Below are 26,048 nucleotides of genomic sequence, written 5' to 3'. Positions count from 1 at the left end.
GATCTGGGTAAGATGAGGCAAGGAGAAAGAGATGCCTTTGTAATAAAAGGCAGCATATTTTCTCTGTAACAACCACGTTCAAATTTCTTTTGCACCCTCAAGAAATCACCACCTGCTAGCTCTGACTGTGGCACATTTGCAGTTTCTCTCCCACACACTCCAAGAAATTCAGAAGACAATCAAAACTGCAGATAATGTATGCTTTAAGGATGAGGGCAGGTAACAGTGCTAGACTAACAGCCACTGCCAAAAAGACAGACAACTAGCACAGCATGCACGGGCCCCAGCCAGAGCCTCCCCCACCCCACTCCAGATATGGAGCAGACACGACTTTGTTAAGCAGCGTTGAGTCTTTGCATTTTACAAGCTACCAAATTTGAGCACAGTGCTCTTACAATACCTTAATTCTTACTTGACAGAAGCATGCCTCAACCCACTTTCAGATTCATCTGGTCTTGGATTTTCTAAAACTACCTTAGCAGACTTGAGAGAACAGCAACCTTCTTGTTGACCAATTCAGAGTTCCTCCTTTCCCCCAGGGTAACCAAAAACACGTGGAAGCAACAAAGCTCCTGATGAAGCACCAGAGATCCTCATACATCAGTCCCCTCGAGTTGCAGCTATTGCAAGGACTTGTTCTCATCACAGGCAGGTTGACACGTTCTGGCTTGTTCTTCTATCAAAGAGCGGAAGTCACAGCTCGCACTTCACACATGGGAAAGCCCATAAACTGAGAGCATCCATATGCTGGGGTTCTCTCTCCTTTGTGCACCTGCTTCATTAGGATCCCAGCAACAAGCCTCACAGCTAGGACGCAGGCCTACTTGAGGCAATGGACTTCTGTGACCTCTGAAAATTAGTTAAAAGCTTTAGAAAGAAACTGCATTCTCCGGATGAGACGTAAGGCAAATGGGAATAAATTAAAAAGAAGCAGACTTAACCGCTGACTGTTTTCCTCCCACAAAGAAAGCAGGAAGGGGCTTTCATTTCACACCATCAGATAGAATGGTCCCTTGTTTTCCTTATCACTTGCACTTCCTAACACCAGCACATTACAGAGGTACGTGGATATTGGTGCTTTAGCACAGAAGTCACTTGCAAAGTCAAAAATAGTTGGCTGGGATGAGGAATCCCACACTCAGGTGACAGACCAGGCATGTCCAACATGCAGCCTGTGGGCTGTGTGCAGCCTGGCCCAGCTCACAGTGCAGTCACCCCCTGCCCTGCACCATCACAGTAACAATCAAACAGCAGTGTCCTTGGTGTTTTTGTTGTTCTCTTTTTTTGTTTTAATTAAAAAGAAAAATTAAAATGAGTATTGTTACTGATAAACAATAACTATATAATATATTTTACGAGGGCTGCTCCAAAAGTAAGGTTGGACACCCATGGTAAGGACCGTGAATTAGGAATCTTCTGTAATCTTGTTTTTAATACGAACAAAAGATGTCACTGTCCTTCAGTATGCTTCTGGTAGAAGAGGCTTTCTTCTCCCTAAACATTAACACTCCACGACATCTGTCAGAGGGACTTAGCAGGACAGCTTCTCCAGGCACTGTGGCAGCAGAGGACAGCAGGCACGCTGCCTGGCACAGGGATGGGCCTGCACCAAGCACGGCACGCTGCTCCGCTCCCAGCGGCCCCAGCCAGCTTCTTCCCGACAGGCCATCGCCCACCTGCATCGACAAGGGTGCTCAGCATCCACCATAACGCAGAGTAAACTCCTTGCACTTCAAGGACTAGAAACAACAAGGTTTAAGAAAGACATCAGCAACTCAGCTGTGCTCCCCACCTCAGGCTCGGAAGGAAGCCCGTCGGCAGCTCACACCGCTCCACACAGATGAGGGCTCTTCCGAACCAGCGACTGGAGCACAGGGAAATGGGAGAGCCAACCTCAGATGTAGCTTCCTTCAGCAATCAAGCCTCATTAATAATTTAGCTGTTAATGGCTACATAAATGAAGTACGTGCAGGAGAAATTAGCTGTACAATTACCCGTTATAACAAAAGCACTGCTCTTCCACTGTCTTTACTTCCTGCTTAAGCCACAGGGCTTCCCATTTGTTCATGGGACGGTCCCCCTAGAAGGGACTAACGCATGAAGGTCACTTAATAAACTGAATTCATTTAAGTTAAAGGTATACCACTCAGAAGAAAGGTAGAATGTGATTACTGTAGCTCTTTCCCATCCTCCGAACCTCCTACACAATTAATTTCCACATACTCAAACACAACGTAGTCTATAACACAGATAGGAAAGATCTGTGCACCTATTGCTCTGCTGCAAATTATATACGGATATCTCTGACTTGGGAAGTTAACACAAAAAAACACTTTTGACACTGATCCATATTCTGAGGATTAGCTGAAAGAACATGAAGGGAAAACTAAGGCACAGAAAATATAATGCAGTGATAACGCTCACGCAGGACTCTAGCACCAAACACACCATGGGCTGTAAGTGCCCTACACCACACTCACGTCCTTCACATACGAAGCAGCCAGCAACATAAACCACCCACTGGCTCTTTACATTTTGGCTGTATTTCCTCCAGATTTCCCCAGGAAGTAAATGTAAAAGGAATACTGTAAGTATTGACTACAACACAGCTGATAACTATGTGAAAAACTTTAACTGAGGTGTTATCAGCACCAAAACAATGGAAGTTAATTCCATATGCAAATCCAGTGAGGCAGGAAGGATGCCTCAACGTGTCTGTAATACAACATTAACCCAAACATAGGTGTTCTTAGCTGATGATGGATGTTCTTCCTTTCTTTCCACTAAGGCTACTCACATGATCAGCATCTTGCCTATGGGATGCAATACACTAATCCCAAAGATGATAACAGGAAAGATTCACCCCATCAGTCAGATTTCAGGTGAGCCATCATAAGTTTCCATAGTTGGCTGGAGGGTGTAAAGTTAATACAAACAGAAATCCAATGCTCAAAGTGGGTCATCTGGTGAAAATTAGTTTCTTACTTCCTCTAAAAATCTGATCCCAATGGTAAACATCCCCTTAGCAGCCACAAAGGCTCATCCCAAAGGCAGGAAGACTATTTTGTCACTGAGACCACTATCAACAAGGCAACTTTGCAACTTCATTGCTGTCACTATTTGACATCCATCAAAAGTTTCTCAGTACATTCCAGATAACCGTGTAATCAACACACTTCAGGAACGGCCAGAACACAGTGACAGTATGGGCTCAGGTACCTGGAATGGTATTTCTCATGAGGCCCAGACAGAGCAGACTGTCACATCATCCACAGTGACTGCTGGAGGTGAGTGACACCACAGCTTCTCCAGTACGTCAACACTTGTGGTTCGTTTTAGAAGCGCTCTGTCAGCAGGAAGCACATGCTACCAGTGACGTTCTGTGATCCAACACTTACTTAGTGCCAACAATTTTGCATGGCAAGATGAAAATTAAGCTTCCTTCCACCAAATTGTCCCTCAATCAGAGCACAACACTTGCCACTGGGAACAGAAATCCAACTATTCCATCCCCACACATCAGCCCAACTCATCCAACATCTTCTCTCAATATCTTCTCCTGTTGCAAAGTTGCTCCATTGAAGATATTAGAATCACACTGGTAAAAATCAGCACAGAATCAAACACCGCATTCGTGAAAAATGAAGTTGCTCAGGCCTTCTCAATTTGTTACCTAGAGAAACCCACAATAAATCTTTCTGTGAGTCTTTAAAAAAAACACAGCTTTAAGAACATGCTGCAGAGGTACATGGCTGCTCTCGATATCCAAGCTTCAAGAAATACAAGTCAAAACTCCCAGTTTTAACAAGTTCACTCGAAGTAAAAGCACCTTTTACGTCCAATTATTCTCTCCTTCCTCGGAAGAGAGGTGAGACTGACACTGTGTGAACAGAACAAATTACAGCTGGCTAAAATGATTAACTTCTTTCCGTTTCAATGAAATTTCATCTTTTGAAATTTGGGTTTAGAAACCTACATTTTTAAAGGAAACTTGCTGACTGCAAATGGAAGAAATGAAGTGATCTTGAGGAAATCCTGCAAAGCAGCTTAGTGACACTGCTGTTCTTTCCAGCCTTGTCATTTCAATGGAGTTTAAAGACACCAGAACACCTGAAAACAAAGACTCATCTCTGAGAATCAGGCTGTCAATACAACTTCATGAGAGCAAATCTACTGAAATATATCCACATAGATTCATTCAAAGAACAGAAGAGTCTGGATACATGGCCTCAAAAATGTAGAAAAGTAGTAATACAGTAATTCTCAATATGTTTAATTTAGAGTGAAATCTATTTGGAATCTACGTACTTTCATGAAAAAAGCCCAACCAAATGAAATAAAAATGTAACATATTCATTTCCAATCTCTCCTGCACAAACCAGACTCAGAACCCATGCTCCTGGAGATGTGTGCTATTTATTAAGACACAGCAGTGCCTCTGAGAAGGATCCATATGGCTGAACTGTGCACATTCTCTAAGATAAAGGCAATGTCCTGAACTAAAAGTGATCAGAAGACACTAGGATTGAAGTCCTGTTGTACTTACCTACCTTTGAAATGTACAGTACATTCAAATAAGGAAAAAATGCTTACAGTAGCACTTGGGGATAAATGATGTAGACAAACAAACAGTCCTTCCCCTTTCTCAGGTCTAATTCCTAGGCCTGTTAAATTGTCATGCTGCACTACTTCCTTATCTTTATTTTATTTCAAATCCTATACAGTATACTCCCTCATGTTTAATAAAAGCAAGAACCACCTATTTTCCTGGACATCTAATTTAAAGTTCCCCTCTCCAGTGTCTTAATTGGTGCCAGAAAAGGAACTTGCCATTCTCCACACTGGGCGACTGAAGGCACTTGCCACCCTGCACATGGGAAATGCTGACCGCAAGGAAGGAGAACCTGAATCATTCCAACATCATTCCAAATGTTCACGATGGATGGTACGAGCAAAATGAAACTGCCACTGACATCCACTCCCAAACGACGAATTCCCACTTTGATGGAAAACCATCAGAAACCGCGTGATTCAAAGGAGGGATGCCCAAGTGACCAGTAAAACAGCCCTCTCAGCCAAGCTTATCAACACAACAGCATCAGATCAAAGCGGGTGACCTTTACTCACTCAGAGCACCAGCAGGAACCAACCTATCAGTACACGAGAAGTCTCTCTACCTGAGCAAGTCAGGGAGCAGAAGTGGCTGACAGCAACGGTGTGTGCCACTCACACAGGCCTGAGCCTCCCACCCCAGCCTGCCTGCAGCTCAGCCCTTCAAAAACACATAAGCGACACAAAAAAATCCAGAATTCCATTTCATGCTGTTTGCCTCATTCTTTCTGCAAGCTCCCCTGGCTTTATTGTGGCCCGGGGCAAAGAATCCCTGGAAGAAGAAGGAGAAGGCATGGGGACAACTCTCCACGAGGCATCTGCCAAAGCAGCTAAGTGTAGCTGACAGGGGAAGCGTACCATTTCCTAGTGTCCTACTTACCAAATCAATCAGAAACCAGCTCCAGCAATTAAGTGGTAATGAATTATTGATACCACTCACTTCGGGGAACTGAGCACTTACCAGCATTTATGAAACTAAAGAAACTGAGGTGGTATCACCATTTCAAGCAAGGCAGAAAGGCCAACAGCAAACAATCTGCCTAATGTTAAGCACTGCCAAGGATCACCGTTATCTCCGGGATGCTGTCTCAGCCCTGTCTGTACATGAGCACACACCACCTTGATTTATATTCCACTCTACCCATTTGTAAAAAAAATCCCCACTTCAGAGAGGCACTGCGAGTGCTCCATGTACAAAATTGAGTAATTTCAGTAACCACCACCTCTTACTACTTTTTCAGAGGAGAAAAAAGAAAAGGAAAAAGATGACTGTGTTCAAAGGAAAGGGCAGCAGAAAGGAAGCTGGGGAAAAAAAGAAAAAAGCACTTTAAAAATGTGATCTACAACATATGCTCAGTGGCAGGATTTGCCCTGAGGAAGCAAAGGTGGTCTTGAAACCCTACTACTTCAAGACACTTGAAGTCTACATACAGCATGCCTCCAAGTCAGCTAACCTTTTTGCCAATGCAAATAAATTCAACTACAAGCTCAGCAGAAAGCCAAGGAATCCAGTCATGATTCAAAACACTCTTACAGTCACTTGACGCTGTCAGTAGTACCACCAAGGAACTCCATCACTGATGCACAGGAGTAATCTAGGAAAGAGAACTCTGTACTCCTACCACACTTCCCACCTGTATTTCCCACTGATGCCACTGTTTACTCGTGCTATTAGAAAACAGACAGAGGGTGTCACGCACATTCACCTCACGCCGTGCTCTCCAACCTGCCCCTTACCAATCCTACACCAGGCACGCTAAGCCAACAGCCCTGCATGCTGCCTACACGCGCTTACTGAAGTCTCACACTTCTGGAGCCTTCACCACCAGCAGCAGTTGCTACAGTCGGGGCAGACACAGACTCAGCTGCCAAACTGGCAGCCATTTCTCATCCAACCCGAGTTAAACAACACACGGTGTAGTGTCAGCACGTCGGCTCCTAATCCTTTCCCTGGCAGGAATGCCACGGATGTGAGCTTCAGGAGGAGGAAGATGAATGTCAGTGCTTGCAACACGGCCCAGCCTCGCCAACAGGATCCCTTACAGGAAAGGGCAGCTTTCAGGGTGGAATCTGAGAAGTCCAGAGAGAGGATTCAGCCCTACCACAGATGTCTCGTATGATCGCATTACTCCGCTTTCCTTGGCTTCAGTTTTCTTTATCTGTTAATGATTACTAATGCTCTCCAATCCCATGGGAATGCTGCAGGCATCCATAATTTATGTTCCTGTGCTGCTCAGATTCTAAGGAGATGGGTACCTGAAGACATATACTGATCAGTAGCTTTCCAAATATATAAACTGCTTTTTAGGGAACATCATTAAAAAAAAAAAAAAGAAGAAGAAGGAAAAGTATCAGTATCAAAGGCTCACAGCTGTACCTTGAATAATTCATTCATCAGTAGTAAACAAGCAAAGACATATGCAGAAATCTTTGAGCAAGTATGCAGCTAATACCCCATTTGGGGACTCTGATTAGAACACAGGCAGGCCCAGCTGTAACAGAACAAACCAGGGAGGCGATCATCCCTCTGTACTCGGCCCTGGTGAGGCTGCATCTTAAGTACTGTGCTCAGTTTTTGGCCCCTCACTACAAAACATTGAGACTCTGAAGCATGTCCAAAGAAGGGCAACAGAGCTGGTGAGGTGTCTGGAGCACAAGTCTTATGGGGAGCAGCTGAGCGAACTGGGATTGTTCAGTCTGGAGAAAAGGAGGCTCAGGGGAGACCGTATTGCTCCCTAAACAGACCTGAAAGGAGGTTGCGATGAGGTGGGGGTCAGCCTCTTCTTCTCTGTAACAGTGATAGGATGAGAGGGAATGGCTTTAAGTTGTACCATGGGAGGTTCAGGTTGAATATGAAGAAAAATTTCTTCTCAGATGGTGAGGCATTGGAACAGGCTGCTCAGGGAGATGGTGGCATCACCAAACCTGGAAATTTTCATGGAAAGGGTAGAAACTGCATGGAGGGACACGGTTCGGTGGGCACGGTGGTGTGACTGGTTCACAGCTGGACTAGGAAATCTTTGTGACTTTTTTCCCCACCTTGAATGATTCCACAAACACCATGTTCCCAATGCCCTGCTGCTCAATAGCCAACCAAACTCAGCTCACAGCAACTCTAGAGGCAAACCCCAGTATCTAGCCATTTCAAGGCACTGTTGATAAGGAAATTAACGATCCTCTTTTACTTGCTCTCACCGGGACTCAATGAGAACTCCTGGTATAGTGTTCATTTTTGTTTTCCTCTTGTATGCATATATTTACCTTTGTTCAGTGCAGAGGGCTCTTCATGGGAGGAGAAGAAAGGGACAACTTAGGAAACTTGCTTAAAAACAGACTAGGAATCTGTATGTTTCATCTTCTCCAAAATGATTTTGCCCTGGAAACACGCAGGGACAAGCTCTTGGTTATAGCTGCTCATACCAAGGGTTGAATTTTAACAGCTGAACTTGCTCTCACTCAAAGCATTCTCTAACCAAAACAGGCACTATAGCATTTCAATAATACACTTCTTCCAAAACAACAGGCCAACACATTCCTTCCAGAACGAACTAAACAACACTGGAATACCTACCAAGTCTATGCCAAGTTAGCTTTCCTACAGAGAAGCAGCAGCTTGGAGTGCTTGAGCCTGCAAATCTTGCCCTCAACAGTGCAGCGAGCTGGGTGTTTGGAAGGAGTGTTCTGTGCCTCAAAAGTCACTTTCCCTTTGAGATATCTCCTATCAGGCATGTTTCCTGTCCGAAACAGAGATATCCACCAGATACCTCAGAAGTCACGTGGGTTTAATTCTAACAGGAGCTGACAGGTCTCATGCGGGTCTCTTTAGGCTCTACACAGACCCAGAGGAAGTTACACTGATTGCTTCTTAAAGTCTGTTCACCAAGGTGGGCTGCCCAACTTCACAACTGTTGATGAGCAAACAAATGAAGCAGAGGAAGAAAAAAAAAATAAAAAGTCAGCCAAACCGTGCTTTGCAGGCTGAACAGTTTCCCCATGAGACTGTTTGAAAGGAGCAATGGCAGTCAACAGGCAAGACTCAGCCTCAGTTAGGAGGAGAATATCCTGCCAGTGAACAAGACTGCCTTTTATATTTTCAGATGTTATTTCTCTCAGCTAATTGGCTATTAAGCTCCGATAAGGTGGACATTTATCTCCAGATAACACAAGAAAATTGGAAAGTAAGCAGCCTGAAGCTACCCTGAAGACTGTTAACCAAATAGCAAGCCAGAGCTCCATTAAAACAATTCATTAGAAAACCTATGTCATCCCTTGGCAGATTTTCAAGGATCCCATTAGAAATTTTAAGAATACCCTATCTGATTAGACACTGAAGTCTACTACTAAAGTCATTTGTAAATAGAGAGCCCTTAACTTTGAAAGCTTGAAAGTTTTCCAAAGCTGCTTCAAGAAACGAGAGCAGAAATGTCCACTGTCTCTAATGTGCAGAATTTTGTACAAGAAAGGAATTATAGGAAGTTTCTGCCTATATATAATTGCTATATATGTAATCCCTATATATTTCTTCATTTAAAAGGTGACACTGATGACAAGGTATAGCTGTGCAAACCAACATCATCAAGGGCCCCTACACCTGGGTGGTCTCTGCTGATGTAACTAAGAGACAAACACCGGTATAAGTTATCTGAGAGGAGCAAACACCCAGGAACTCTGAATCACTGCTTCTCCATGAAACATCTACTACTGTCTTAGTTGTTGAAAGGGCAAGCATTTCACAAAAAGGTCACATAAAGTTGCAGTGCAAAGAGGAAATTATATCCTTTATCACATTTATGTTTCATAACATTTTGTTTCTCCATTTAAGGAAAATTGGAAGGAGGAAGAAGAACTGCTGTCGCACTCTTATCCTTGATGGACATATCATTCAAGTATTAAAACAAAAGGTCCCAGCAACTATTCTGGACTCTTTTTTTGGAAGACAAAGGTTGCAATTAAAAAGGCTTAAACAGGCGATGCGTGACACCGCCAGCAATCCTGGTAGGAAAAAAGGAGCTGGCATCACTCTACTTCAAGCTTGTAATACAGAAACCAACATCCCTCATCAAAGATGTTTAGGGTACAATTGATACTCCTTACTGATTTGTAAGATTGTGAGGCTTATGAATAATGCTAGAAAGTCTCCTAGCAATGTCATTTTTATCTCACTGGTACTCTATCAGTGCTCCAGTCACATCTCATTGATCTTTGGTCAAAAGTGCACTCCTCACTGCTTCGTTGTGCCTTCTGGTCCTTCCTCAGAGAAGTGAAAAGAAATCAATTCCCGAAGCTCACATACTGCCTGCAGATCTATGGAGGGGCTGCTGGTCAAACTGACTGCAGAAGGACCAATACTTGTGGTTTCCTTCAGACTTCATAGGCTGAAAAATTTCAGGGCAAGCTTTTCTTCATGCTTACTGATATTCAAAGCTGCTACAACCCCAAGAGAGAAAATGCCAAACAAATGGAGGTAGATCTGCCTTAAGAAAGGTTTAGGAAAGAGAAATTTCTTAGAGAATGCAAATTAGAATTACACCAGGAGTTCATTACATACAAGGCAGGTTAAACACGCCAGACCTCAGTTACACGGCACAGTGAATGGTCTATTCATTTAAAAGTTCAACATGCCTTTGGTTTTGCTTTTCACACAGTTCTACCTACTATTCCATACAGGCTTTTATTTCACCCACAATCCTGGGTTTTAAATTCAGCCAGCACTTCATTAAGGCATGTAACTAGCATCAGCCCATGGACTTTCTTGTCCCTCTCCACTTTCTTTCCACCTTTCAAAAGGTTGTCTTCCAAGAAAAAAAACAGGACTATTTTGAGTTTGAATAGACTGCAATCAACACAAACACACTGCCGTTGCTCCTGTTAGCCAATTCTGAATTATGTCTAATTAGTTTAATGACATAGTCTTTTAAAACTGATTAAGCAGTAAGTACAGTTCTTCCAGACTCCAGGACTTGCCAAGAGCCATTCGCATTCTGCCAGCCTGAGCAGATCTTGATCTCAGCATCTGTATTGTGTTTTTCCAGTTACCCAAACAAGCGAAGCTGCAGACTCTGTTTCATACGATGCCAAGGCCTTGGTAGGACATGTTTGTTATCACAGCTCACGTCGTGGAAGGTTTCAGTCCCCCACCCTCAAGACCAGCATCCTGACAAGTTACAAAGAGCCCTGAACTTCTCAGCTAGACAGCTGCTCTCCTCAAGGCAAGAAGTGCGTGTGCGCTTCAGGCTCCAGCCAGACCACCTGTTTGCCTTAGCGGCCTCCACTCCTACCCAGCTCTTCATCTGCTTATTTTCAGCCATAGCCACAAAAGCAGCAACTTGTGCCACGGACAGGAGGTGGGTTAGCCAGCCAGAAGAGTTGCTTTCCTTTGAAGGTCATTACCATTGCTGCAATGTGTTTCCTTTGGAGCTTTTAAGTGGTGAGTCTATTAATGTATCTGTCCATGAAGAACGGATGTGCTTTGGCACCTCCAGCAAAGTAGGGCTACTATGCGAATTTAACAATGCGAGGAACTGTTCTAGCACATTTTGTATTGTTCTCTCCAGCGGTGCCAACACTGACAGCACACTTAGCCACCTATACACACACACCCCGCATTGTGTGGCAAGTAAATATTAACTGAACTTTATATATAATCACTGAGAAATTCAACTGTTTGCTCAAGAAGTACAATGCATCTGTAAAACTGCATCAAGAACCCATGGAGACCAAGTCCTCAGCACCCTGCTCCGGCCAAACAGCACCTTCCAAGCACAGTCACAGCAGTGAGCCACACAGCCCATGGCTGGACCTCACCATGGCACAGCTGAGCAGTGGGGAAGAGAAAGACAGATAGAAAAGGGCAAGTTTAGCAGCACAAACGCGTCCTACGTGTCAAAGTTTCCTTTATCAGTGATGTCACTTTCCACCAAACACACACGGAGAGATCCAAATCTAAAGAAAAAAAGATGAAAAGGACCGCAAGGCTCAGTAAAGGAGGTGTAAGCAACAGGATGATAGGTTGCCAGCTCCTTCCTTTGCCTTGTAAGAGAAAAAAAAGTGCAACTTGCCAATTAGACGTAATAATAAAAATCTATATATTTGTGTCTTTGTCACATTTCATGTTTTGCTAAACCTGAAACTCCTCTGTTAGAGGAATCTAAATGATCTCAATGACTAATGAAAATCTTCACTGCAACAAAAAGAACAGGAAGGAAAAACAGGGATGAATAGCTGAAAAGAATTCATAGTGTCAAAAGAACCTTACCTCGTGCCCAGCTCTTACCAGCAAAACAAAACATATCAAAGACATGAGTAATTCTGCACTTTGGAAACACGCCTGTAGTTACCTGTAGGAGATAACTCCTGACTAAAAGAGGGATCCACAGCACTACCAGCATAAATGAAAGCTGCTAAGAAGGAGAGTTGGTGTCCAAAAGAACTCCAAACCCAACTGTTTATATGGGTAAAAGGGAAAAAAACAAAACTCCAGAACAGCACACTCCAACCATCCTCAATCGAAGCCCTTCCTAATCTTTCATAAGCTAAGCCTCACAGGCTGCCTGTCAGCTACAGTACTCATTTTAAGTGGGAACACTACACAGGGTGAGGACCCCACCAAACCAACCCCTCATCCGAAATGGTCCTGCCCATGGGTTCCAGCTTCACTCATTAAGAGTGCTGCTGCCGCATCCCCTTCCACTCATTATCTCAGGTCCCCGAGCATCACAGAATACATCACGCAGCAACTTGTGCAACTGTTCACTCACACCCAAAAAGCAGCTTTACCGAATACGTTTTAATTGTGCTGAGGTTCACAGCTGCTCAGGCCACTGCAGGAGGAAGGCTTAAGAACCACAAAAGAGGTGGTTCTGACCAGCAGCCCTCCTGCAGGATCCCTTCATTTCCATTTCACTCATGCAGGCTGCTTCGGTTACCTGCCCACATCGCTCCTGTCCCGCAGCACACCTCTCACACTAATAGGAAGCGCCTTCCACTTCTCAGACTTTTGAGGACACGTTTTTGTGGGCTGCGGCTAAATTAGATACCCGATTCCACAGGTTTCTTTGCAATCAAGAGATGGCTACCTGTGCTGGCAGCCAGGAACAAGGAAGAACAAAGAGACCAGCGGCTCTGTTTAGGTACCTCCTCACATTTCACACGTGCAAATCAAAACACACACACGGGAAACAACCAGCGTTTCAGCACCTTCTCCCTTTAAAGAGCTTTTCAGTCTTGATGGCCAACACTGCACGCAGGGTAACGTTGGCTTGAACTGGTGTCTCATCTGACAGCTGTGCTGTGTGAGAGGCTTCCGGGGGGAACAAACCAACACAGCAGACTGAAGCAACAGGACCAAGCTACCACAGCGTAGCAAGTTTTCCCATGTCCTACAAGCACCTGGGTACACACTCGTAGCCCACGCCAAGCGCAGTGCAAAATTCACAGCCTACATCTTTCACTGACCATATATTTAAGCTAAAAGTTTCATTGCAAGAGAGGCTCATTTAGTTAAATGTGTTCCAGCAGAACTCTTTGCCTTTTTTTTTTTTTTTAAACACATCCAAGCTCTCTCTCGAAAATTCTTCAGCATCCAGTAAATTCAGGATAAACTGATTACACTAATGGCTGCCTATAAAATTACCCTCCGCCGTCATCTACTTACACTGCAGGCAAAGGGCAGTCCGTCACTCAGCGTTTCATTTTAGAGGCACCTTAAAACGCATCTCATCGTTCAAACTGGTTTCACTTGAAATACTTCATTCTGCATCTTTGCATATCCCATTAGGAGATCTTGCCAGAGCAGGAGTTTTGCTTTAATACTTAAAAAAAAGAAAGAAAACAAAACCCATGGAAACAAAAACAACTGCAGAGACATCAGATCTTTCTCATTTCTCATCTTCTAAACCTACCCACTGACAACGGCATGGTTTCCACACTAAGGCTCAGAAAACACCAGCTGCAGCACTCACGGCAGTGCCTCCTACCAAAGGTAGGACATCACAGCCCGTCTGCAACAGATAGGACGACCAAACAACAACAGCCTACGTGGCTTCCTACCACTTCATTAAAAGCATCGTCAGCTTCCACAACACTGAAGATGCTGAAAATGCCATCATCACTGCGGACCTCACGCTATGGATTTTTCAGGCCTGTTACACTATGGCCTTTCTGCCTGTGCAGACAGAGGGCAACCACAGGACAGAACATCACAGAAGCTGTTCTGTGAGATTTACTGCCTTTGAAAAACAAACCCTGTGTGGAGGTGATAAAACTGTTCTTGCCTCAGCCCTTCCTGACCAAACAGAGGGATGCTTGAACCTCTGCTCATCCCATCACTGCTGTCTAACAAGCCATCAGCTCTGTAACCAGCCTCCCAGATTTATGACAAGTGAAGCTGTTTTACTCCTCACCTGGGAGATAATCAACAAACAAATGGAAGCAGGATGCCGGATTGCTGTTGTCACAATAAACATGTTATACTATCACCATGAAACCCTTTCATGCAAAGAGCCTGCTAGTCTCTTGGTGCATCAGGTACTGCAGGCTGACGGTAGGCTTCAAACATTTTATTTCACATCTGTACAAGGGGTGCATTTTTACACTCTACTTGATAGCTAACAATCTCCACTTCCTATCATGATACGTGACTACAAGACTGCAATCAGGCTGTTACCCCCAGTGGGTGTTGGCAGCACCCAATGTTTCTGACAGCAAACAAAACAGTACGATACAACCACCTAAAAAGGAAGTCTTGAGCAAACAAACTCAAACATCAAATGCCCTGTAGCCAGATGTGGAGCTTTTCCTTACACAGCACCCCTCAGCTGCTCTCGCCACGGCCGCCGGCAGATATACACCTACAGCAAACATCCAGCACCGCTTGTGTATCGCTTCCCTCTCCTATTGGTTTGCCAAGCTGGGAGCTTCCTTGCTTGCCAAAGCTGCTACAGGAATCCTTGTTCATCACCCACACGCCAAAGTGCTACAACAGCCTGCAGCTTGCATACGTAATGGAACAGGAAAAAATGTGGCTGTTGAAGCAACAGACCCGGTTTAGAAGTTTTTAAGAGGGCTGCATCAAGAATACAAAACAAACACACTGTATACACAGGACAGACGTGCCTCCAAGGAGAGCGTTTTCCTTGCTCTCTTTATTTATACAGCAGTGGGACAGAATGGTACTCAACAGCACTCAACTCCCATGCAGAATATGAGGGTTTTCAGCAAAGAAATCTTACCAAAGCAATACGTCAACATCAGTACAAATGAAGACCTGCACAGGGAAATCTTAGGTATTCCCTTTGCAGCATATCAAAGCTTTAAGCTAGCGAGCGTCACACCACGTAGATTATTAATGCGGTAACATAACCCTTTGAGCAGCTTCCATCCCTGCTCAGTTTTGGGGATGTTCTGGTTTTTTTTCCAGACCTTTGAGATGTAGTGGCAAATTGTGATGGCAGCACACATGTGGCCCTGCATGTCTATGCTTTCTGCGGAACGAGGTCTTGATCCCAACAGCACAAGTGCGAAAGACTGGAGGGAGCAGACAAAAAGCTTCCCCCTAAAACTGAGCAAGCTGAGCGTATTTTAGGAAGTATATCTATACATTATATACAGCTTGTACATCAGAACGATCTTTACGTTGCACTGTGACATCCCAGAGGCCACACGTAGGAATTCCAGCTATGCACTGCACTCTGACTCTCCAGCGGGTTGAAGACTGACATTTTTAAGACCTACTTCCAATCTAAAACAGGAACAAGTTTTGTAGTTGCCTGAAAAAAAGCAATCTTCCTTAACCTGATGCCGTCCTTACAGCCTGAGCTGGTAAATGCAACCCCTGAAGGACCTAACCCGCATTCAGGAACCCTTGAGCTGCCGTGGAGCCATTAGAAGTGCTGGAACAGGGTCAGCAGGGCAGAGTCAAGTGCTACCTGGGCATGTGCAGGTGTGAGAGCTCAGTGGGACCTGAAATGAGGAGGGGAATGGTAAAAAGAAAGGAATGAAATGGGGGAGCTCTCGTACCGGGAGCGGTGGTTATGGCTGGAGATAAGACAGTCTCCTGATCAGCTCTCAGCCTCGTGTACATTCACCCTGTACACAGCACAGGTAAAACCTTTCCCATGCAGATAAGGTCTTTCAGGATCAAAAGTGATATTTGATCTATTAAGAAAAGAGATGTAAATAAAATATCAAACTTTGCCTTGCAAATCTCCACTGATGCAATCCAAGCCAGCAGCTATTTCTGCAACAGGAACAACTGTTTAGACGCAGTCTTGAATCACTGTTTATTTTCTGTTAGCTGACATTGACCCCCAGGGCTTCAAAGTTTCCGATCCGGACCCAAAAAAGACTCAAAAGGAAAGAAATTCTTTCAGGAGTTATCAAAACTAAAAGGCCAGGCAAAGACAAGCCAGTTCTCCCTGTGGGAAGGTTAGGAGGCTGCCAAAATACACAGGGGAAGGAACATTTTAAACAAAAATCCCAAAGATCTGATACATGAGCGTTCAAAATAGAAAACCAATGCATTAAAAATAACAATAAAAAAGGTTTCAGAAAGCTCTTTGCATCGGCTCCAAAGCAAGCCAGAGTCACTGCTTAAACAGCTGCAGCGGAACTGTTGTGCAAGAAGGGCAGAGCTCAGCGTGCAAAGCTCCCAGGTGGGAAACAGGTCTGTGACGGGTGGGCTGGGGGCTCACCGTGCTCCGGTGGATGCCTGGCAGCACTGAGCCCCCACGCTAAGCCCAGCTTGTTCACTCACGTACACTCGGCACGTGGACACTCGTGCCTTGCTAGGAACAGTCTGAAGTGCTGGCCGTGTAACTGTAGCATAATGGAACTCAGTGAGGAAGAAAGCATCACAACACAGATAAACAAACCTGGGCTCGGCCTGAAGGCTTCCAAAGAAGGAACTGCCGAAATAATTTCGAAAAGAGGCTCAAACCTCCACAGCAGCTCCACGCGCTGCACGCACAGCCGGCAGTTATGTGACCCTGAGACACCGCGGGTCCCACTGCATCCCTCCTCCCTCCCCCCCACCGAAACCGGTCTCGAACTGAAGTTTAATCGTGGAATCTGTGAAACTTAAAAGCCCTTCGCGACAACGAATACTCTTTAATAAAAAGAAAAAAGGGCATCGTGCTTTACAATCCGAACTCCGCTCCTGTGTGTCATCGGTCCATCAGCACGGAGCGATTCCCGGTGCAGGCAGCAGCACCGAGTCGGCTTCCCACACTTTGTGGGTAAGTGCCCGCAAGGACCGAGCGGCAGCACCAACTCACGCCTGCAGCATCGCTGCACCGCACGCCCGCAGCTCGCCGACTTTGACAGACGCCGACCGCGGGGGCGTAAAAGTTTACCAAAGGACGAGTTAGCGGCGCAGCCCACCCAGCACCCCAGACGAGGTGGGGCAGCTCGGCGGGGCCCGAGCCCCTCCCGAGCGGCTCCTCGCCCGCCGCCAGGCACGGCACCGCCTCGCCCCCCCCCCCAGCCCGGGCCCGCCCCGAGGGGAGGCCGGGACGGCCGCACGCCCCCGCCGCCTCAGCCCGCCCGGAGGTGGGGAAGCGAAGGGGAGGGGAAGGAGGGGAGAGGAGAGGAGGGGAGGCCGGCGGCCCCCGGCCCGGCCCGCCGGGCGCCGCCGGGAGGCGGGGGCGGACGTGAGGCCCCGCGCCCTCCCCCGCCGCGCCGAGCACGCCCCCTCGTCGCCGGGCAGCGCCCCGGGACGGCCCGCGCCCGCACTCACCCGCCGAGCCCAGCAGCAGCCACAGCAGCCACATGGCCTCGGCGCCGGCCGCTCCGCAAACTTCGGGGCTGCTCCGCCGGCCCGGCCCCGACGGAGGAGCCTGCGGCCAGGGCGGCGGGCGGGGAGGCGGGGGAGGGCCCGGGGCGGCGCCCGCTGCCGCCCCGCCCCGCCGGACGCCCCTGCCCGGCCGAGGCCGCCGCCCGCGGGTCGCGCCCGGCCCCGCCGCCCCCTCGGGCGGGGCGCGGAACTGGCGCCGCGGAGGGGCTCGCGGGCCTCGCGCCTCGCCCCGCCCTGGCAGCGGGTGGCGGCCGGGGGCTGCGCGCGGTGGCGCGTGAGGGAGGCCGGGGCTCGGCCTGCGGCTCGTGCGGGCGGGGCCGCACCCGGGCACTCGGTACCCTGTGCGAAGCTCCGACACCCGGCGCTCGGGAAATTGGAACTGCGGCTCGGCCTGAACCCGCGGGCCTTCTTTCAAGGAACGTTAATTTTCAGTATATAACGACCAAGAGCGCAGAAAGCCGCGTTAGCTCGTGAGGCATCCCGCTTTCATGGGAAAATCGCTGTCTCTTCATGAAGCGCTACCTTTGGGTTGTAAAGCATTCCCCCGCGTGTGGCAGCGCATAAGTGGATCTGCATGCATGCAGAATAAAGTTTAACTCTGTCAAAAGCTTGCAGCCTGTGTTTAATAGCTGAAGAGAAGGGCTCAGGGCGTGTGTTATTTTAGCTGAGAATTAAAGCCGGTTTGTAGCAGTAAAAAGCTGCTAAATGGCTTCTAAAACTGCTCAGCTCATCTGAACAGAAATACCGTTTAGGCAGAATTCTCACAATTGGTATTTAATAGAGCTGGAGCAGCTTGTGGAGATCGCTTGGTAAGAATGTTGCATCATTCCAAAGGACGGCTTAGCCTGTGTTAGTCAGTCAGTCAGTCAGTCAGTCAGTGGTATTTCAGCCCCTCATAGTTAATCCACAGGTGACGTGATTAAAATCTAACCCCTGTAAACACAAAGACCCAGCGAGAACCCCGGTCACCGTACCAGAGAAAGTGGAGCACACCAAATTGGCTGCTTCAAAGCATATCAGAGAAGACTGATTGGACCTTTTTGTTCCCTGGGGTGAAGCCTCCTGAGATGAGTCAACCACAGAGCTGTCTCCCGCATGCCTTGCAAACTAAAGGTGGCTATTGCCTACATATGGGACTCATGCGATGCAGCAGGAATGGCGTTTTCGGAACATGTAAGATCTAAGGCGGTGTTCTGGATAAAGACCAAAGAGTGTGATAGGGAGGGACTTAGGTAGATCACAGAGGTAAAAGCATGCGAAAATGAAGGGGAAAGCAGATGAAAGGGGCTGGTCAGGTGTAGCTGAGCACCATGTTGGATCACTACAGTCTACTTTGTATTCTCAGTAAAACCTGTTTCTGTATGTGCTGGCAGTTCTGAGGCTGTGTGTGAACATGCAAACCTCAGACTCCATTAGCCAGCAAGCAGGATAAGAGGTCTGAACACCTGTAATGGAGCAGGACCACAGACCTCTGGGCAGTGTGAAACACTCTGATTTTCCCCCATGAACTGCCACCTGGATGGATTTCCGGTCTCCTACCTGGAAGCAAGATGCGATCCCAACTCTTCTGCAGGCTGTGTGGCCTTGAGGAAGTCGTTCGTGTCAGTCCATGCTTTGGCTCTCAGCGAGGCCACCCACGCCACAGAGATGCTGGAAGGATAAATGAAAAATTCGAGGTTGCTCAGAATGTGGTTGGACTCTGAATGCCTAGAAGTAACATGGGGTACCAGCAAAGAAGGGAATATACTCAGAAAAAAAGATTCCTTTCTTGCTTTTATTAGCTTCACACTAAATTACGCCGGAGTAATGAAGAGCTGTGCTTGGCCTGTGGTCTTGGCAAGGTTCGTTATGAGAAAGCCACTCATTGTAGCTTTGTGCATGACGACTGAAGGCTAGAAAGGGAAATTTTCAGCAGAGCCAAGCTTGTCAGAGGAGGCTTATTTGTATCAGCACAATTGCTGCTAACCAAAGCTTCTGGTGCTTCCTTCACTGCTCTAAAAGATGTGGGATTTGCAAGTCCAAGCGCAGCTTTGCCTTCTGCCCTCCCCTGCAATGAAATGTTGGGTCCTCTGATTTATAAACTTCCCAGTCTGAATAAATCAGGTATTCTCTCAGCAAACTCTAAGTTAACATTTGGGTCTCTGGTAACAGTAGGTGTAAGGATATCTGCCTTTGGCATCAAGTTTGTTCTCCGTTATTGTGCTGCAAAGAGCTCTCTCATTTTAAGCTGTGTTGCAAACCTGCCACCAGGATTGTGGGATTTGAACCCTTTTGGTTACACGCTCTTTTGAGATGCCCAGATGAGAGATGTCACATAGAGGGTTTCCTACCATAAAATTATCCAGATATTTATTGAAATATAGCTAATCTCTGCCAATTATTAATCTAAAGAGTACTCTTTTTAGGGTATTGCAGACAAAGGAGTGTCTTCAGCTCAAATGGGCAGATGTGCTGGTTCTTACTCTGAGGACAAATCATTATTTGCAAATACACTGCAGAGGATCTGCATCTCCAAGAGAACCAAACCTCTCCAGGAGCTCAGGCAGCGTTACTCTGCATGTTGTAAGCTGAAGCTCAGGTTTTTGCATTTCTCCTTTCTGAACGGTTCAGTCTACAAATCACATCTTTTGACTTTGAGGCACGGGAGCAAAAGGCAATACTGTCTGTAGATGCAGTCTGAACTTGCTGGCTTCAATCTGGAATCGGTGCTCTGAGGGAATCATTTCCAGTCATGTACATGTGTCATACCCAGTGACAGGACTGATAATGATGAAAATTTAGGAATGTGTTAATTAAGGATAAAAAAAATGTAATAATACATTGCAATATTTGGTATATGACTGACTGCCACTTAGAAAGGCAGAGAGTTTGGCACTACGCTTAGCAACAGCTTTTTGATGGATTCAAAATAGTAGTAATTCCATTTTCAATACACTGCAGCAAAATGATAAACGTAGATCCAAATACTTTTGTAAAATTGTCATCGTCATTAACATCTATCAAGTTAAACAGGCATACTGGAATATCGGCCTATATCCATCTCTCCATTAGGATTCATCTCCACGATGGCTTTGCAATGTTTTGATCCTTAGCTCTGCACCAAGCTTGAAGCTCTCCTGACTGTTGTGACCTTGCTCTCTTTAGAAAAGAGAGTCGGAGATCAGTTTTCAAAGGAGGAGTCATAGTAGGCATTCAGATTCCCTCATATCACTCCTATGCTTCTCTCACATCTTAACATGTATAAATGGTATGCATTGCTACGGCACTCATCATGAAGGTCACGAACACCTTCCAGACATACAATTCCACCATCAGCCTTCTCAGAAAAGCAGATGGGACTATGACAAAGCTCAAAGAGAGAGTAAGACAAGCCTCCCTGTCACGTGAACACTGTGGGTCGCTGAGCCCCCAGCAGCGGGAGGCAGCCAGGCACAGCAGTGCTCTGTCCTTGAGCTCCCGAAGCCCCCGGAGCTCCCCCAGCCCCGGTTCCCTGCTAACAGCAGCTCGCTGCTCACAGTGCCCAAGGCACGAGCACTGCTGGCACAAGGACTGCTCTCTGCAGAGCCGGCCTACTCTGTATTCCGTGTGCAGAAAGGGTTTTAATGAGCATCCAGAAAAAGTGTGTTATGACAGACCCAATCTGGGATGTTCTGCCGGTACAAATTAAGCTAGCTTAAGTGTTAAATCCTCTTCTTCCTCTCCTGCCAGGACATGAGCTCTTCATGGTAGAAAAAGCACAGAAACTGCAGCACTGCTTGCTCTACAATAGCTGCTGGGCTTTCTGTTGCAGTGCAAAGAGGAGGCCCAGGAGCTCTGGCTCATTCATTTTCATCTTATTCTTTGCGTATCACCCATTTGCAAAGAGCCCCCTGCTGTGCAGCTCTCATTTGGCCCGAGCTGTGGTTGTAATGGCATTCTCTGTTTCTGACTCAGAAATCGGATATGGAAAAGGCACGCTAGGTCAATTTGTGCATACCCTTGACAGTGCAGGGTTGTTCTCTGTGTCTCCTGCCCAGCGCCACCCTTCAGGCCCACGTGGAGGGACTCTCCCTGTGCTCCAGCAGAGCACCCCAGGCTCTGACAGACTTTCTTCTCTGCCTCCTGTCCACACCTCATTCGTGACTGTGGGACTTGGGGGAACAAAGGCCCTTCTCCTCTTTCTTCTGCCATAGACATTTTGGTGCTTTGCTTCACAATTTCAGCCTTGTCTTTCCGTCCTTCTATAGCACAAATTGCATTAACCGCATCTGTGCTAGTGTGCAATGGCTCCACAGTTAACCCCACAGGCTGCACTTGGTTTGGGGCTCTCCCTTGTTGCCAAAGCCATGGCAGGGAGCACTATGGCTGCAGCAGCGCATCCTAGGACACTGCTCCATAAGGGGCTTAGCTCAGCACTCTGCCCACTCTGATGGCAACTGTCAAGTATTACCAGATAACACCTATTTATTCCCTGATAACACTGAAAAGGCAGGATCCCCCCTAAGGTGTATCACCTAGGGAGGACACAGCTGTTTTCCCTTCTCCTCACTTTACTCCAAGCAATGTTACACTTCATCTGGTACATTGTCAGAGCAGTCCTCCCACCTCGCACCCACAATGCCTGCGGCTGTGCTGCTGTGTCCAGACAATTCACTTCCTCAAGCCAAGCAAACTCCCAGTTTCAGCTACTCTGATACAATGGGCAAAGTTTGAAATCAGACATGACAGTGAAAGGTAATGATGCCTTTTTACTTTTTAACCCTTCTCTGTCGAGCAGCAAGGCCACGCTGCCAGATTCAAGTGCAAAGTAAAAGCACTTGCAAGAAACTGCATCGCTGTCATTTGACATATATACACATATAAAGTGTGCAATTCCATAGTTGCAGGTTCTAGCTACAAAGCCAGACAGAAGTCTTCTTGCTTGCAAGCTCCTCGTTCCCAGCCCTCTGCTCAGTTTCACCATCCTTGACCTTCCCAGTACTTGTATTTTCTGGAGGGACTGATTAGAAATCCATTGTGTTTGCAAGCTTTTTTTTTTTTTTTAATTAAAAAAGTAATTTTCTTTCTTTGATGTGAATGTTATTCATTGCCTAATGCCAATATTTTCAGCTAATGATTTCAAAATAAGTCATCACGGACTGAACGTAGGACAGCAAGATGATAATGTGGCTCCCACTCCTTCCGCTCACCTCCCGCACATAAGGAGAAAGTAATTCCACTGCCATATAATGGGCAGTGGGTGAAATTTTCAGGCTGCTTCCAGAATCCAAAGTAGGCAAAGACAGGCAAACAGAAAGGATTATTTGGCAGCAAAGTAGATAATCAATAAATGAATGCCCGGATCAATACACATCCTCTAGCTGGACCACAGCAGTTAAACTCCAATTGCCCTTAAAGAGGCTTTAACAAATAAATAACAAAAGGCAAATCAATATGTCCGGATGATAAAAATTTGGTGTAATCTGCAGGAAAATGCCATAAAACTACATTATGTGTGTAGATCCCCAGCTAAAGTAAAATGTTACACCAGCTATCTATGCCACCCCAGGGCCTGACAGTTCGACACCTATTTTAAAAGCAGAGTGCCTCTTTTGCTCTAGGTCATGAGAGAAACACATCATGAAAGCCTCTTCTTATGTGCGTGTGTGATGTGGGATTTATTTTTTTTACATTTTCTCAAAATATTTGTGCTATCTCACACACACGCCTTTGTAGACAGCGCAGAGGAAATGCAGCAAGAAGCAGAGAAGTCATTAGGAATTCAAGGCTAGGAGGGAATGGAATAGCCAGGATGCTAAAACCTTCATGGGGAAAGAAGACCTAAGCTAAAACTGCATTTTCAGAGTGTCAGATCTTAAATTCATTCTTTTGGAACTGAACCCTGAGGTCCTTAATCAGACGAGCTTCCTTAGAGCTCGAAAGATGGTCTTGACCACAAAAGGACTTCATGATTAGCCAAGAGATGAAAATGGAGCCCAACTTATGTCTTCTAAGCCCTCCTGAAATGCAAGGCAATGGGATGACGGGAGAAAGACATCGATACAGTGTTTGTAGTTCCTATCTAGAAACCTAGCTAGTATTCTAAAAACTGCGAATGCAGTCATTTTGTGTTCTCTAGAACAAGAGGGGCTTTTTTTTTTACCTCTTTGCTCAGATGACTTCTCCTGCTGCTGAGGCTGGCTGGCTGGCTGGCAGTGCTGCAGCAGTGTTGGTAGTAGCAGGGTACAAGTAGTTGGCACCCTGGGATGTACAAGAGGCTCAGTGGAAATTTACGACCTGCACAGGAACTTTTCCAGGTTTCTTCAATTTTCTGAAGTGTGAGGGAGTGCCTGGTTATTACAAGGACTTCTTAATGACGTGTCATTTTGAGAGCACGGGAAAAAGGGGGGAAACATTGATGCTTGTGGTGAGGTGGCACTAACGGCACTGAATTGAGGAAAGCGCACCTCTCATTTCTTGCCACAGCTCCTGAAGACTGAGGCTTGCTGACTGAGAAATGAGCTGGCTGAAGCACGTTGAACATGTAAGATCATAACAAAAGCTTGTATGGCCAGAGGTGCAATGCAGGGGCCAGCAGCACTGCGTCCTGCGGTCCTACTGTCAACAGAGGAAGTGGAGTAACAGCTGAACAAATCTGTCCTGCCAGACCTGTCGTCCCACCCACACTGCACACAGTATGGGTGCAGATATAGCATGGATTTAGATATGGGATATTCTTTGCATACCTTTTTAATCTTTGTTGTTTGTTTGTGATCAGTGTGGGGCGCAGGAAGGGAATAAGACCCCATATTGTAGCACGGACTCATTCTTATTTTACACGAGAGAGCAATGGCATATTGAAGCACTCACTTTGATGGTTTCCTGGGTCTGCAGGGAGTGCTCAGTAAAAGCTTTCTGCTATGTCTGGATCGACATAACTGGGATTGTTGGTCCCACATGAATTGAGCCAGGAAGTACTGCAGTATGTAGATGGACCAGATAGGAAAGCAAATGTCACTGACAGGTACGATCTAATTTCAGTATTAGGCTAACGATGTGACTGATGCTGAGCCAGTAGGAAATGATTATGGCCTAGATTAGATTACATCTACAATGTCAGAAGAGCCTTCTCTATTCCCACAGCCCTTGCCCTGGTGTATCCCTGCCCTTCCCCACCACACTCTAGAGAGCAGCAGCCCCTTGCCTCCCTTCCATCACGCTCCTCTTAGTGCAGGCAGTTTAGAAAGCTATATAAGCAATTACAGGCTCCATAATAATGTTCCATCAGCCACCTTCCCTTGCCCTCTCCTGAAATCTCATTAAAGAAAAAAAAAAAAAAAAAGGAAAACCTGTCTGTATGGAAATCCAAAGTGACCTCTCCTACACATGCATTAGTATTTGTTTCACATGCCAGAAGCACAAAGGGCTTTTCATATCCCGAGGCTGCTGGGTATATCAGCAGGGCAGACAGTTCCACAAAGCAGCATCTGCAGTGGCTGCAGTCATGGCTGAAGCATGGCCAGCAGATCCTCCTGGCCCAGTGTCGGCTGGCCTCTCTCCCTCTGCAAAAACTTCTACTACTCTGTCAAACAAAAGGAGTAGGTGTGTTCTGCAGAACAGGACAGATTATGTTTATGAAATGTGCTGTCCTGTCTTACTAAGAGAGAAGCCATGCTTGTCCATTTTCCAGCATTGTGCAAAGCAGCTCGTGAGGTTTTGGAGATGATGATAAGGCTCACAGTGCACAAATGGATGGCAAGGCATCATGTAAGAAACCGTCCAGCTGACTTTAGGAGAGAGGGTACACTTTTCATGGATGTAGGGAAAGGCCATAGCGTCACTACTAAAACTATTGCTCCAGTTTTACAGTAGGAGCAGATACAGAAGAAAGGAGTGATGATTCCCGCCTCTTAAGAGTACTACTGCATAACAGCAGGGGTTGTGCAGACAGTGAAGGCCTTGTGCGTCCCCACACTTGGCAGCACATACTCAGATCCCTGAGAATCATTCTGCTTGAGTTCAGACAGATCTGAATCAGCCCTGATGGCACAAGTGTGTCTTAGGCTTGAGTCAGGTCTGAGCTAAGAAAAAAAGAGAGCTTCCACTGGCTTGGAACCTCATATAAAACCAGTGCAAATTTGGATCTGAAAACAAAATGTCCCAAAGCCCAAAAGGTTCATTTTTTAGAAGCTGGTCCTAACGCCCATGAAATAGTTTCATTTCTGTCTGTATTACACTTACAGGCTTACACTAAATGTTGCACAAACACCTAGCATGTGCTTTTCCTGCATTTACATGGCCACTAGGTTGATTGATTTGGGTTATTTGTTAACTGCTGAGAGTTTATTTATTCAGAGTACTGTTAGAAGCCTCTTAAGGGTGACCAGAGCACTGTAGAGGAATTCCTTTGGACTGGATTGTAAAAATTTAGTGATATAAACAGGGATTGCTCCCCTGAGCTTGCAGACATTACAGGATGCGAGGCCCTAGCGGAGCTGTTAGAAATGCTGGCAGCTGGACCTGCTGGGATGGCACAAAACCAGGATTTTGCTTTATTAACCCTCACCTCATGTTTGAGCCAGTCAGTTCTTTCCACATTTGACGTTGTTAATGGCTAAATTGCAGCTAGCACTGAGATGTGGCGAGTCAAGAGTAGACTGGCCCCAAACCAGCTAAGAGGTATCATTTA

General features: G+C 46.3%; 1 protein-coding gene across 6 annotated transcripts in view; it reads right to left on the bottom strand.

Annotated features, from left to right (window-relative positions):
- LDLRAD3 (low density lipoprotein receptor class A domain containing 3) overlaps positions 1–26,048 on the bottom strand; it is a 223,846-nt gene that overhangs the window by 116,017 nt on the left and 81,781 nt on the right. For 4 of the 6 annotated variants that reach the window (XR_005860159.2, XM_040701387.2, XM_040701388.2 and 1 more), the window contains exon 1: positions 17,345–17,445. Coding sequence is in view for 3 of the 6 variants with exons in the window: in XM_040701387.2 (XP_040557321.1) it covers positions 17,345–17,378 (34 nt within the window). In the remaining 3 variants the exon portion in view is untranslated. Of the gene's footprint in view, positions 1–17,344; positions 17,446–18,940; positions 19,052–26,048 lie in introns of those variants that run through there. The other 2 variants (XM_046942063.1, XM_040701390.2) reach the window with 1 other exon arrangement.

This window comes from Gallus gallus, chromosome 5 (genome assembly GCF_016699485.2).
Source record: "Gallus gallus isolate bGalGal1 chromosome 5, bGalGal1.mat.broiler.GRCg7b, whole genome shotgun sequence".
In the NCBI taxonomy this organism is placed as follows: domain Eukaryota; kingdom Metazoa; phylum Chordata; class Aves; order Galliformes; family Phasianidae; genus Gallus; species Gallus gallus.
The sequence above is the reverse complement of the archived record's forward strand: the minus strand, read 5'-3'. Positions and strand labels throughout refer to the sequence as shown.